This window comes from Bacillus rossius, chromosome 15 (genome assembly GCF_032445375.1).
Source record: "Bacillus rossius redtenbacheri isolate Brsri chromosome 15, Brsri_v3, whole genome shotgun sequence".
Lineage (NCBI taxonomy): Eukaryota > Metazoa > Arthropoda > Insecta > Phasmatodea > Bacillidae > Bacillus > Bacillus rossius.
This window is the reverse complement of record NC_086342.1, coordinates 26,711,510-26,724,099: the sequence shown is the minus strand read 5'-3', so window position 1 is coordinate 26,724,099 and position 12,590 is coordinate 26,711,510. Positions and strand designations below refer to the sequence as shown.

At 38.4% G+C, this 12,590-nt stretch overlaps 1 protein-coding gene across 3 annotated transcripts in view; it reads right to left on the bottom strand.

The window, feature by feature from the left end:
• Positions 1–12,590, bottom strand: part of LOC134539280 (huntingtin) — a 135,661-nt gene that overhangs the window by 61,116 nt on the left and 61,955 nt on the right. For all 3 annotated transcript variants that reach the window (XM_063381104.1, XM_063381105.1, XM_063381106.1), the window contains exons 27-33: positions 10,354–10,571; positions 8,056–8,195; positions 6,578–6,806; positions 5,016–5,100; positions 4,060–4,239; positions 2,533–2,786; positions 177–332 (exon numbers count right to left, since the gene is read on the bottom strand). In XM_063381104.1, the coding sequence (XP_063237174.1) occupies positions 177–332; positions 2,533–2,786; positions 4,060–4,239; positions 5,016–5,100; positions 6,578–6,806; positions 8,056–8,195; positions 10,354–10,571 (1,262 nt within the window). The remainder of the gene's footprint in view (positions 1–176; positions 333–2,532; positions 2,787–4,059; positions 4,240–5,015; positions 5,101–6,577; positions 6,807–8,055; positions 8,196–10,353; positions 10,572–12,590) is intronic.

The window sequence follows — 12,590 nt, the reverse complement described above, 5'->3', positions numbered from 1 at the left end:
AAGTAGTACTTCAAAATAATGCTTGAATTTTTTAACTTGCTGATTGAGATATAACATCTTTTACAGAACAAACTTAAAGGCTCTGAAATAACACTAGGTAAAAATAATTAAAAATAATTGTTGAAATTAATGACAAAAAAAAATTCAGTTTAAATTGTTTGAGTTTAATTACCAACCTGTGTTTTACTTGCGCAAAGAACCATGCTTTGTCGAGACTTATAGAGTGAATACTGCCTACATTGAAGTTTGCATTCCTCTCTTCTCCTTCTAAAGGTGGCATATCGTAGAACTGAGAACCAAGTTTATTCAGCAAGCTCATCAATCCATTATGCCTTAAAAAGAATTAACAAAGTTATTGGCATCACTCTAACAGTTCTCAATGATAAAACACAATATAAAAAAAATGTCTGGGAATCAACAGAGACAGAAAATGCCAAACAAATGAAATGAAAAAATATAAGACTGTGAGGCTAGCTCAAACAGTCTAGATTGTAAATACAGAATAAAACTTTATGAATTACTTGAGTGTTGAAAAAATATTCAAGTTAAAAAAAGTTACTATTGATGATTTATGACATGAATAAAGTCTCATTAACTTATTGATATAAACTTCTTTTATCACCTTTGTCTGAAAATTTACAAAGCACAATGGCGGCCATCTTCTGACCACAACACTGTTCCATATTTCCAACAAAACACAAGAAAAAAGGTTCACTGCTTCAAGAAAACAATTAACCTTGAAATGGTACTGAAATGTCAGATGAAAAGATTATCACGGATATTAAAATATAGTGGTTACACAGGCACTCACGGTGCAAGCCAAGGACTCCGTAATTGGAACGATGACAAAACAACTCACGTTTGCCTCATTTTGGGCTCTCACCGACGATGGCAGTCAAATTCTAATTAAATTGTCCAAAAATGTTTATGAATTGGCGCCGCCTGGATGGCAGCCTTGAAATTTGCTTTAACTCACTACATTATTATTTATTTTGAGCAATCGCTCAACCCCGTGCTTTTGGTACCATTACCCTACAACAACAACTGGCCAACCTGACTACCTCCATCCACAAAGCATGGTGGTCACACGTCCCCTATAACCTGGCTGGATTACAAGGGTCGTCGCTACCCCCCTCCCCTTCTGCTCCCCGCGTGTCGTCCAGCCTCAACGCCGTTATCTATCGCTGAGCGGCCTTGGCAATTCTGCGGGCCGCCACGTGAAGTGGCGTGAGTGAGTGACAGTATTCTCGACGCTTCGGGCGTTGGGGCGGCCCGGGATGACGTGACTCGTCACCGCTGCTCTCGTCGGTTTGAGAAGGCCCACAGACTACTTAAGCAGCGATGCCCGCCTTCGCCACTGCTGAGCCTAGCTTCAGTGAGGAGTTCGAACTGCCGAACTTGACAAGACATTGAGTGACTTGTAAATAAACATTTTTAAGTGCCAGTGATTTGAGATCGGGACATTTTTAAGTACAATTATTTATTATTAACGTAAATATTAGTAATCAATAAAAGTGTGATAAAACTTAATTGGGCTATCCCTTACATACCCAGTTCTCCCCACATTATTGAATCGTAACAATATGTTATTTTTATAGGAATGCCTACAAATTTATTATAACTCGATTATTGGTTTAAGCTTGCGCGCGGTGCTAGTGGGCGGGCTGTATCGTGGAGCGGCACAGACCCCACTGTCACCGGGCAGTCGCATGAAGAGCGCATCAGAAAGTGGAAGGGGGTTAGTCAAGCAGCTGCCTGCTGGCTGAGAACATCAGTCGCATGCGGTCCGAGTTACAAGGTCCAGATTTACGGAACAGCTTGTCAGAATTTAAAACACGTGAGCACAAGCACGGGAGATGTATTTTACAATGCTGCAACACATTTCGGTGAAATTTTGACGTATGACGCCACTGAAACAACTAGCGGTTGAACAGGTGATTCAATACCAACAATTGAAATAATTCTGACAGGGGAAATAAAGTTGGATTACTTGGCACCATCAGGTAGAACAAACAGTGCCCAGGAAGGTAGTTAAAAGAAGATGTGTTATTCTCTGAAACAGAGGTGCCCACCGCCCCCCCCAAACACTATGACTCACCCCCCCCTAACCTAATGATGCGGCCCCCCCGCCCCCCCGAAATTTTTTATGCCATTTTCTCAATGATTTACTCAATTATTTTATATCATCATACTTTTTTTTAGTATTATATTTTATCACATTTTACATTAATTAAAACTGATTTTCTAATAATAATTTTGGATTTTGGTCATGTCAGGCAATATTTCCATCCCGAACCGACAGATGCGCCAAACTGCTTTTGTCAAGGAAAGAGAGTGCGCGCGGGGGGGTTTGCCAATTTGATCTACAAAGATCCCTTCCAATTAGCAAAGCACCGGAAACGTATTTTCGCATTGGAAGCTAATAATCACGTGAATAATACATACGTTTTTCTCGTCTATTAACCCCCCCCCCCCTCCCTCGTGGGCACCCCTGCTCTGAAAGAACGCCGCCATGGGCGAGGACCCACTCACTTGCTGGCGAGGCCGGTGGACGCCAGGGCGACCAGGATGCCGCGCAGGTCCTGCCGCGCCAGCTGGGTCGCCACCTCCGCCACGCCCATGGTGAGCAGCAGCTCGGCGCGGCGGCACGCCAGGGCGCCGGCCAGGCGCGCGGGCGCCAGCTGCCGGCGCGCCAGCATGCGAGGCACCAGGAGCAGCAGCACGGCGCCGCTCTGGGCCGGGTGCACGCCCTCCAGGCAGCGCAGCATGCGGCACACGAAGCTCGGCTGGACCGCGCACAACATGGCCAGACACATCACCGCCTCGCCCTTCGACCATGGACGCAGAAGTCCGTCACTGAACCGCTAAATTATTTTACTTATCAAATTTTTCATTTTTGCAAATGATGTTTCTCTAATATTGTTTGGTACTTAGTGTGAACTCTTGTATATAGAACTGTGTTGTGAGTTGACTTTGTGGCACTTGTACTCGGCCAAGTGATAGACAAAGTTTAAATCACCCGCGCCCCAACTTTCTACAGTTGGCACCATGTTGGAACACTGCAAGTGTTGGCGTCCATAAACCATGAGAGTGGCATCCCTGCAGTGAGAAACAAAAGACAGTCTTCATTTCGATCAGCATGATGGCGGTAGGTCGCAATGGTGCGGGCTGATGCTATCGTGTAATTTATGTTGCATCATTGGTTAAAAACTTTTCGAAACAGTCCACATATATTTATCAACATTAACAAATATATCCACACTTAATCTAAACTATTATAAACTGCAAACGGAAGTGTGTCCGTCTGTTTGTTTGAACATCATGCAAAAACTACGAGGCCGATTTTGAAGAAACATTTTGTTTTTAAAAGTTTATGATTAGACTTAAAAACTGGTTTATATTTTATCTCACTATGATGATGTGAGCCAGAGATATATACCTAACAATAAAACCATGATCCTACGATTTTTAATGAATGTTGACCATTGGCTTACATTAAAGGCACTTGACTGCTTTAATTGGTTACTCGCTATAATTGAATCATATGCAGGATTTGTATGAAAAGCATAGGGAAAATTTTTTTCTGACAAGACTGTACGTCGCAGCATGCTCGCAGTGCACAGGCTCGGTGGTGGGGGTGTGACTGTCAACATGCGTCCAGTGCCAGTCACCTCTGAGCGTTTTTCAGGCGACATACACACACAACAACAAAAAAAATTCTTCATATTTTCACATGAGGATCATAGGTTTCAATGTTTTAAAGCTTTGCAACAAATGTGAAGCTTCACATCAGACGTGAAGCTTTGCATCACAACCGAAGTTAAAAATAAAAGAAATAGAAACATTCCTGGCAAAGTCAAATCAATTATTATTAAAAAAGGCTTTCATAGATTCGTTTAGTCAGAGCTTCGCCCAGGCCTATGTGTTATATACTAGGTACTTAATTATGACATACTAAATTGGAGAGTTTTTACATGCAGTACATAATATATTGTAGTGAGATCTCACTACCTGAAAATTAATAAGAAATGTTTTCATTACAATGAAAAATAAGTTTACCTTTGAAAGATCTTGGCATTTTGAGCCAACTGCTTGAACTAACAGACCACTCGCAGCAGAGTTTCTGTTGACTGCTGCAATAAGTTCCTGTATCGGAGGCTCAGTCGACAGCAGCACTATCTCTTCGATGTGGTTGACAAGCAGCCATGAAAGCTGCTCTGCATCTCCGAGATTGTCACACTGAAATATTATTTTATTACACTGATTATTTGAGGAAAATGATTTTAGCAAAAAGAACAGTAATAATAAAGGAATTTTTTTCTTTCATTCTCTAAAAAAACGTAGTTATGTAATCTGCTTTTTACTTCTAATAATTTCGCTATTGGCTTTTTTAAGCCAAATTGTTAATAAACAAACTTTTTAAGTTTCTTTAAAAAAAAACTCCTTGCAAATTATTACTTGAATGCTTTCTCAATTATTTATAACTGAACATTTAATGAGAACTTGAGATAACATGCCCTAGTACATCATTTACAGAATGTGTTAATGAACATGCACAAAATGTTCAGAAATACGGCTCAGAGAAACATATTTACATGCCATTTCTCCAAACTCAAAAATGTGGATATCTTTTTAAAAAGTGGAAGGTAAAGGAAACGACTGGACTTAAGAGATTTCATAAAAATTACGGAAAAATGATTGAAACTGGATGGTTGAAATGGAAACTGTCCTAAGTAATGTAGAATGTCCGAGTACGTACCTGCAATTTAGGTTCTTTCTTTAATATTAGGAATATCAGATTATTGAAACACTAAATAGATTCACGACAGATACAATTGCCTTTTCAGATAAAAAGAACACAAGTTGAGAATGGTTCTGGATTGCTAAACTATCAATGATATAGTGACATAAAACTGTATAAATCAAATTTTTGAATCCAACATAATCACTAATTTGAAAATCGAATCTAGTCTTCCACAAACATGAATTGCATTTTAATTAATTTAAAAGCTTACCGCAAAATCACAGAATAATATGGTTCCACCTTTCCTCACAATCTCCAGGTTAATACATGGCGACTGCATGGGTTTTTCTGTGCACCTAAGCAAAAAATATTTTTTTTTATCTTTCCAATAGCTGATATACAGTATATTAAAAATTTGTCATAAAAATCACTGAACTAATATTAAATAATTTGATAAAGCATACATATTCAAGAAAATTATATCTGTTTCTTTTTCCAAGTACTTCAAAAATATAATAAAAATTCTAAAGCTAAAACATAGTGTAAAGTATTATCATGGCAAGAAGAGACATAATTCAATATTAGTGGCAACAAGTTAAATTAAAATTAATGTAGGGTGCTACGGTGTTAAAGATAGAATATTATTAAACAATTGCACAACTTGAATATTCCTTAGTACTTACACCAAAATAGTGTCATTTTTACTGATACACAATGCACTTTTACCATATAATAATTTGTAACAAGCATATCTAACTACTCAGTACAATAAAAATGAATAGGCAAATATTTGTGTGTTTGAAAATGTACCAAAGTTTTATGTAAAAATGAGTTCCTAAATGGTTGCAAAACAAAAAATGATACTTTTTTTAAAAAAAATTCTTATTAATACATATATTTTTGGTAAAAATGTTATGGTAAATAAATAATATTCATTTAATTAAATATATTAAAATATTACTTTTTTAAATTATGTTTCGATTGAAAATGCTGATTAATTCCGCAATTTTAGTTGCATTTGTGTGATTTATGGTGTAATAACCCACATTTCGGTAATGGTGCATTGATATGCTTTTCTGTGTTATTTAAATTTTATCGCTATTCACATATAATTACGTCCCTAGTAATGTACCATCTTAACATTCGCCTAAAAAGATTTAGAGAAACCTTGAGAAACTTGTATCAGAATAGATGGACCAAGTTTCGAACCCGGGTACCCCCAACTGCGAGTCCAAGGTTTGACTGATGTGCCATCTCTCTTTCAGTGGGAAAGCAATGTCTTTTATAGCTGCAAATAATTAAGGTAATACTAAATTAAAAACACACAATTTCTGCAACTGTGCTGACAGAGTCAAAGATTATATACATATATATATATATATATATATATATATATATATATATATATATATATATATATATATATATATATATATATATATATCGTCTGTCATTTGTAAGAAGGGGCCATCTTACATTTTTGTTGAAAATGAGTTAACTGCAGAAATACATGTTTTCTTTCATCCTTCATGGTCTGTAAGAAGGGGATAACTGTATCTCTAATAGTTTTGAAGATATGACAGGGGCTAACCATAAATAATTAAAATACAGTGATGCATTACAGTGTGCTCATTTTGTTTTTCTGCTCTCCTGAAAAGTTTATGTTTTGTAGTTAGCCCCTTCTTACAAATGACAGACGATATATATATATATGAATGTTTATATGAATGTAATACCCGATTCTTATATATATATATATATATATAAGAATTGGGTATCACAATTTCTGTTCTTAATACTTTACATAAAATGCAAAACTGACCATTAGGATACCTTTGGTTCAGAATAAGCTCATGAGGTTCCCGTAGCACCTGTGCCCAGAAGTCTTGATTCTGATAGTTGAGCAATGTCAGAAGATAGCACCACTGGAAAGCAAGCAGCGGACATCTAGTGGCCAGTTTCAGAAACAACATGTTGAGCTCATCCATGGGTGCGGAATTCTCGTCACAATTTTTCGCATCCACCATGTGCATCATAGCTTTCGCAACTCGACAGTAACTACCTGAAAGTTTTGAATAAAGGCGCATTACACTTTCCAACAAGAAAAAAAATTGTTTTTTTATAACTATGTGTAACAAAGCAGGATTCAATAACATTAATATTCACATGAAATGACATTTACTGGTTATTAAGTTTTACCACTTATAATTTAAGTATTACCGAAGAAAAATAAATAAATACAGCAAATACAGTTAGCAATGACGTACCCCCATGAGAATTGGGGTGTGCGAGGCTTCGAAAAGTCAAAATCGAATCAAAGACTAATTTTCTTTGAATTCGTCTTTGAGGAAAATTAAAAAAAACTTTGAAGATTCTGAAGATTTTTCTTATAGCAGAACATGTTAAAAGCTCGATACAATGCCGGTGTTGGGGCCATGAACTACATCCGCTGTGTAGGCTGACAGCAGTTTTCACCAGAGAGAGAACCACTCAAGCCGTTAAAAATGGATTAGAACTGTCATCACGTTTCTCTGGAGTCCGAATGCTCACAAACAAAACCAATGGCACGTTTTAAACAAGCATGCAAGCACTAGAGAAATAACAAGGTTTCAACAACGTTCCAAATGTGTATTTTTTTTTAACAAGTAGGCATACTACAAAATCCGTGCTGTAATACACAAATATAAAGAGATGTGGAGCAGAGGGGGGAAGAGGGAGAGAGGGGAAGAGGGAGAAAGGGAGGGGCGAGGGGTAATAACAATAAGGTAAAGAGAAGGGATAGAAAGAAAGAGAGAGGAGAGTGAGGGTAAAAGAGGAGAAAGATGAGCGGGGGATAGAGGGAAAAAGAGGGGAGACAAGGGTTATGAGGTAAAGGGGAAGGGGGAGAGAGTTGGGAGAGAGGCGGAAGCGGGTAGTGGGAAAGGAGGAAAGAAAGATAGAGAAAGATAAGAGGAGTGAAAAAGAGGAAAAAAAGTGTGGGAGAGATAGAAGTAGTAGAGTCAGAAATAGTGAGCAGGAGGGATGGTGGGAGTGGCAGGGAGGGAAAGATGGAGTGGTAAAGTTAGAGAGGGAGGGTGAAAGAGAAAGTGGTGGGTAAGGTTAAGAGGAAGAAAGAGAGGAAGAGAGTCAAAGATGATACAGAGGAAAAGAAGACAAGAGAGAGAGGGAGAGGGGTAGACGGTGGGTAGAGAGGGATAGAGAGAGTGATATAAAAAGAGGGGACAGAGGGAGAAAGAGAGGAACAGAGAGGGAGAGACGAAGGGCAGGGAATAGAGGGACGGAGAGTGTGTGAGAAAGATGCACGCGCTCACCTGACTCGAACATGTGGATACAGAAGAGGAGGAGACAAGAGAACTGCTCATGGAGGTAGTGACAGTCCTCGCTCGTGATCGGGCTGAACACGCCCTTGCACACCTGGCTGCTCACCAGGCCAATGACTCGGAGCAGAAACCTTCAACACCACATCAACACACACTCAGTAGTGTTGTCCCGCATGAACAGCTCCCAGGAAAATTCAGCCGGTAAAACAAAACGGATGTTCAGTGAACAATTTTAACATGTCTGCAGGTAACTAGGCACGAGACAATGCTATTTAGGTGTGCAGAGGGATAATATTAAAAGTTAGGCCATTATGAATGTCAGTATTTTTTTTTAAAAATTCCAATATAAATAAAATAATTATTTAAAAAGTATTTATAAATATGAATATCAAATTTGAAATTCAAAAGCAACAAAAGTATTTTATTTTTTTACTCACGTATGATAGTATTAAAGTCCTATTTTGACCAATACTTGTACATTAACTCATTCAATGGCAATATATATTTCATATCAATGATTGTTTATATGTACTAAAAAAACAACTATGAACAAGGTATTTCACATTTTCAAGAATATTTTGCAGTTGTTGCAAACTGCATATTGTTGTTTTTAACTCACTGCAAAAAATTTCATATTGTATACTGTCCCACATCCTTAACTTTTACCATTATACTGTTAAATGTGAACATTCTAAAATAAAATTAGACTCTTTATATCATATTCATTTTGTAATACATATATTTTAATTAAATACCATTTACATTTATAATGCATCACAATGACTCAACTCCAAGGTCAATAGCTGCAATCAGTGATAAAGCATCATCTTCAATACATTTTGAATGCAATCAAATATTTGTTATATCAAAGTGAAAATATTTTCCAGGGTGTTCACAAATCTGATATAAAAAAACAATTTTTTTTTGAAATTTTCTAACTAATTTTTTAAAAATAATTTACCTATTTTGAAATTTTTTGAAAGAAATTTAAAAAATGCAGCTTATACTCCATATCTGGCCCAGGTTTCTCAACACTGCCATTATTTCAAACAGAAACCATGCATAAACCAATTTATAGTGTGTATAAATATGGAAAGAAAAAAAAAAAAAAAAAAAAAACTTTGACAGTCTGGAGAACAACATTTTCTTTTCAAATTACTATGATTTGGGAATTTATAGGACTTTGCCAGGATTTCTACTAAATTCCCAGATTTTCCTTGACCAAATTCTATTTCCCTAACTATCCCTCATGTTTAAGAATGTGCACACACTGATTTTGAATTTGAATTCATTACGAATGATAAATTATTCCTTTTGATGTTTTAGAGTGTGCCCACACTGATTTCGTTTGAATTTGAATTGATTACGAATAATAAAGTATTTGTTTTGATACCGTAGAGTCCCGAGAACTCGGCCTAATGTGGACAGAAGGTTGGCCGAGTTTGTGAATATGCAGAGTTATCGGGAATGGTGTTCAAAAAGAATAAGTATGAATGCTTCATCAGAAAATATGGTACTCTACTTGCATCTATTGTTTACTTGAAAATACAACAAAGAATAAAATAAATAAAATAATAAATAAACCCGGATAATATGTTCACGGTAAGGGCCATCTTTCGGCTTAAAAAAATACGGCACTGCTGCCTTGCCATTAGTTCACGGTCATTTACAACAGCCGAAGAGAGAAAGCTAAGATCGTGCTGACCTTGCACACATAAATTTTGGGTAGCCCCCCCGCCCCACCCAACCCCCTTCGTACAGCCGAATGCCAGCCAGACACGTCACTCGCCAGGCGCCTGCCGTGCGTTGGCGGGCAGAAAGTAACTCAGCCGCACGTGAAACAACATTCAAACAAACGGGAGAAGGGAAGCAGAAGTCAGGACATCCCCCTCAAGTTTAAAGAGTGACAAATGTGACAGCTGAAAGGGGGACGACACAAAGGGTCGGTACAAACAGCGTTGCAGAGTTTGGCGGCCCATGCGATGGCTTGCAGTGTTTGCCGGGCGCCGGCCCGCGTGACGTTAATTTTAAGTGCTGACAATTTTTACTTCTCTTTTATTTTCTGCACTTTTAAATCGTCCCGGATTATTCGCAGGCGCCAGACATGTGGGGGAGGAGTAGGGGTGTGGCGCGAGACAAAGGAATGCGGGACCTTGAACGAGTCTGCGCGCTGGGATTTTCCACTTGTCAGGGTGTGGCCGAGTTATCCGAACTGCCGGGTTATCGAGTGCCGAGTTTTCGGGACTCTACTGTACTTGAAAAGTAGGATGTTCGCCCAGGCCTGATCACCTCGCCATGACCTGCTCCGGCAGGAGGGGCTCCCGGCCGAGGGCAGCGGCGGCATCCAGCGGGTCGTCGTCGTCGCGGAACACGGATGCCGGGGGCGGTGCGCGCAGCCCCAGCTCGCCGAGCCGCGCCAGCACCGCCTCCTCCTTGCCTTGCGACACCAGCAGTAGCAGCATGGCCAGCACGGCGCCCAGCCAGCGCTCCGTCGCCGGCCGCGACAGCTGCGCACAGCGGCATTGGTAACTGTCGCTCGGCGCCATCGAGAACAAATCAATACGTGCACTGGCAAGGCCCAGCCTTACAAACAGAGGTGCACCCAGGAATTTTTTTTGGGGGGGGGGTTTGACGTTTGTTTTTTTTATGAAGGAACACCGGTTTCAAATAAAAAAGGGGGGGAGGTCCGGGGATCCTCTCCCGCGAAAATTTGGATTTCTAGGTGAAAATTGGTGCTATTTAAGAAGCTTTTGTATCTAATTATTGAATATACTGCTGGTGGAAAAAAAAGAATAATTTTTAGTACGGTACTAAATTTTGTTTTAAACAAGAATCAAACAAAGATGCCTTTATCAAACCCAGGGTCTCGTCTGCTCAAAATCAGTATTATTTTAATACCATGAGAATCACAGCATGCATTAAAGTCCACATTCTGTGCAAATTAAATCACTGACAATGATGGTTTGCTTTTTACTGCATTCACACACACAAATTAAGTTCACTCTACAAGTAAAAACAAAGGGTATAAAATTCACACATATGTCTAGTTAAAACTGCAAACAACACAGTCCAAAATTATGCAACAATTGAGATAAATGTAGCGCACAAACCAATTTTAGTTTTTATATAACACAAACTATTTTGTAAAAAAATTAAAGTAATTCACGGTAGCAGACTACAAATGTATTACTAAAATTATAATGTGTACCTACCTACACTGACGTGAAAACATCTTACAAAGTTTGGTAGATTGAGCGCTGTTATTAGACCATCGTACCTATTTTGCTGGGACTGGGAATGTTTTTACTTTTTCCATTCTATATTTTTTCTTCACATTTTCGGAGAGGATTTAAACCCCCAAAACCACCCCCTGGGTGCGCCACTGCTCACAAATTAACATATTACAACTAGGAATGGGACAATTCCTATGAACACACATTAAAAAAACACTAGAGGAAATATAGTGAATTAAAAAAAAAATCAACCCTGAAAATTCTTAAGTTTTATTACAGTTAACAAATATATTAATATATTTTGAACTTTAGTAGACATTTACGTAAATAAAATCATACGATATGTATAATTTTCAAGGAACTTAGTTCGTAAAACCAAAATTTATAAAGGGCTGAATGTTTTGACCACATTGTTTATATCTTTTTATTAAAATCCATTTTATTTTTTTAAACCTTGAGACCTAGCAAGATCGTAGGCTTTCACAGCCATCGTTTGGAGTTGCTTGAGCTTCCGGCTTGCAGTCGCGTCGAAGGTGGAAATACCACCAACGTTTCGGGTCACCATCCGGTAGGTAACTGCTCCCTGATGATGGCGACTGCAACGCCGACCGAAACGTCGGGTGATATACTCGCCTTCGACGCAGCTACAACCTCGAGATCTAGATTTGTGTCCAAGGGTGGGTCAAATTTTAAAAAGATACATTAATGTTTCGTGACCAGCCGAAAGGCTATAGATATGTTTGATTGTAATAAAAATGAATACACAAAGTTGCGTTTGATTAAATTCGGTGAAAGTCTGGTACGGATTATTAATGGACAAACTTGTAAACAAAATAAATATGGAAAATGACTAATAATTTCTTATCTATGATAAAGTTAATTCCCGTGTGTTTTGTGGTTGTTGAAAACGTGTGTCTCATCCATGATAAAGTTAATTCCCGTGTGTTTTGTGGTTTGTTGAAAACGTGTGTCTCGTCTATGATAAAGTTGATTCCCGTGTGTTTTGTGGTTGTTGATAACGTGTGTCTCATCCATGATAAAGTTAATTCCCATGTGTGTTTTGTGGTTTGTTGAAAACGTGTGTCTCGTCTACCATAAAGTTAATTCTAGTGTGTGTTATGTGGTTTGTTGAAAACGTGTGTCTCATCCATGATAAAGTTAATTCCCGTGTGTTTTGTGGTTTGTTGAAAACGTGTGTCTCATCCATGATAAAGTTAATTCCCGTGTGTGTTTTGTGGTTTGTTGAAAACGTGTGTCTCATCTATGATAAAGTTAATTCCAGTGTGTGTTGTG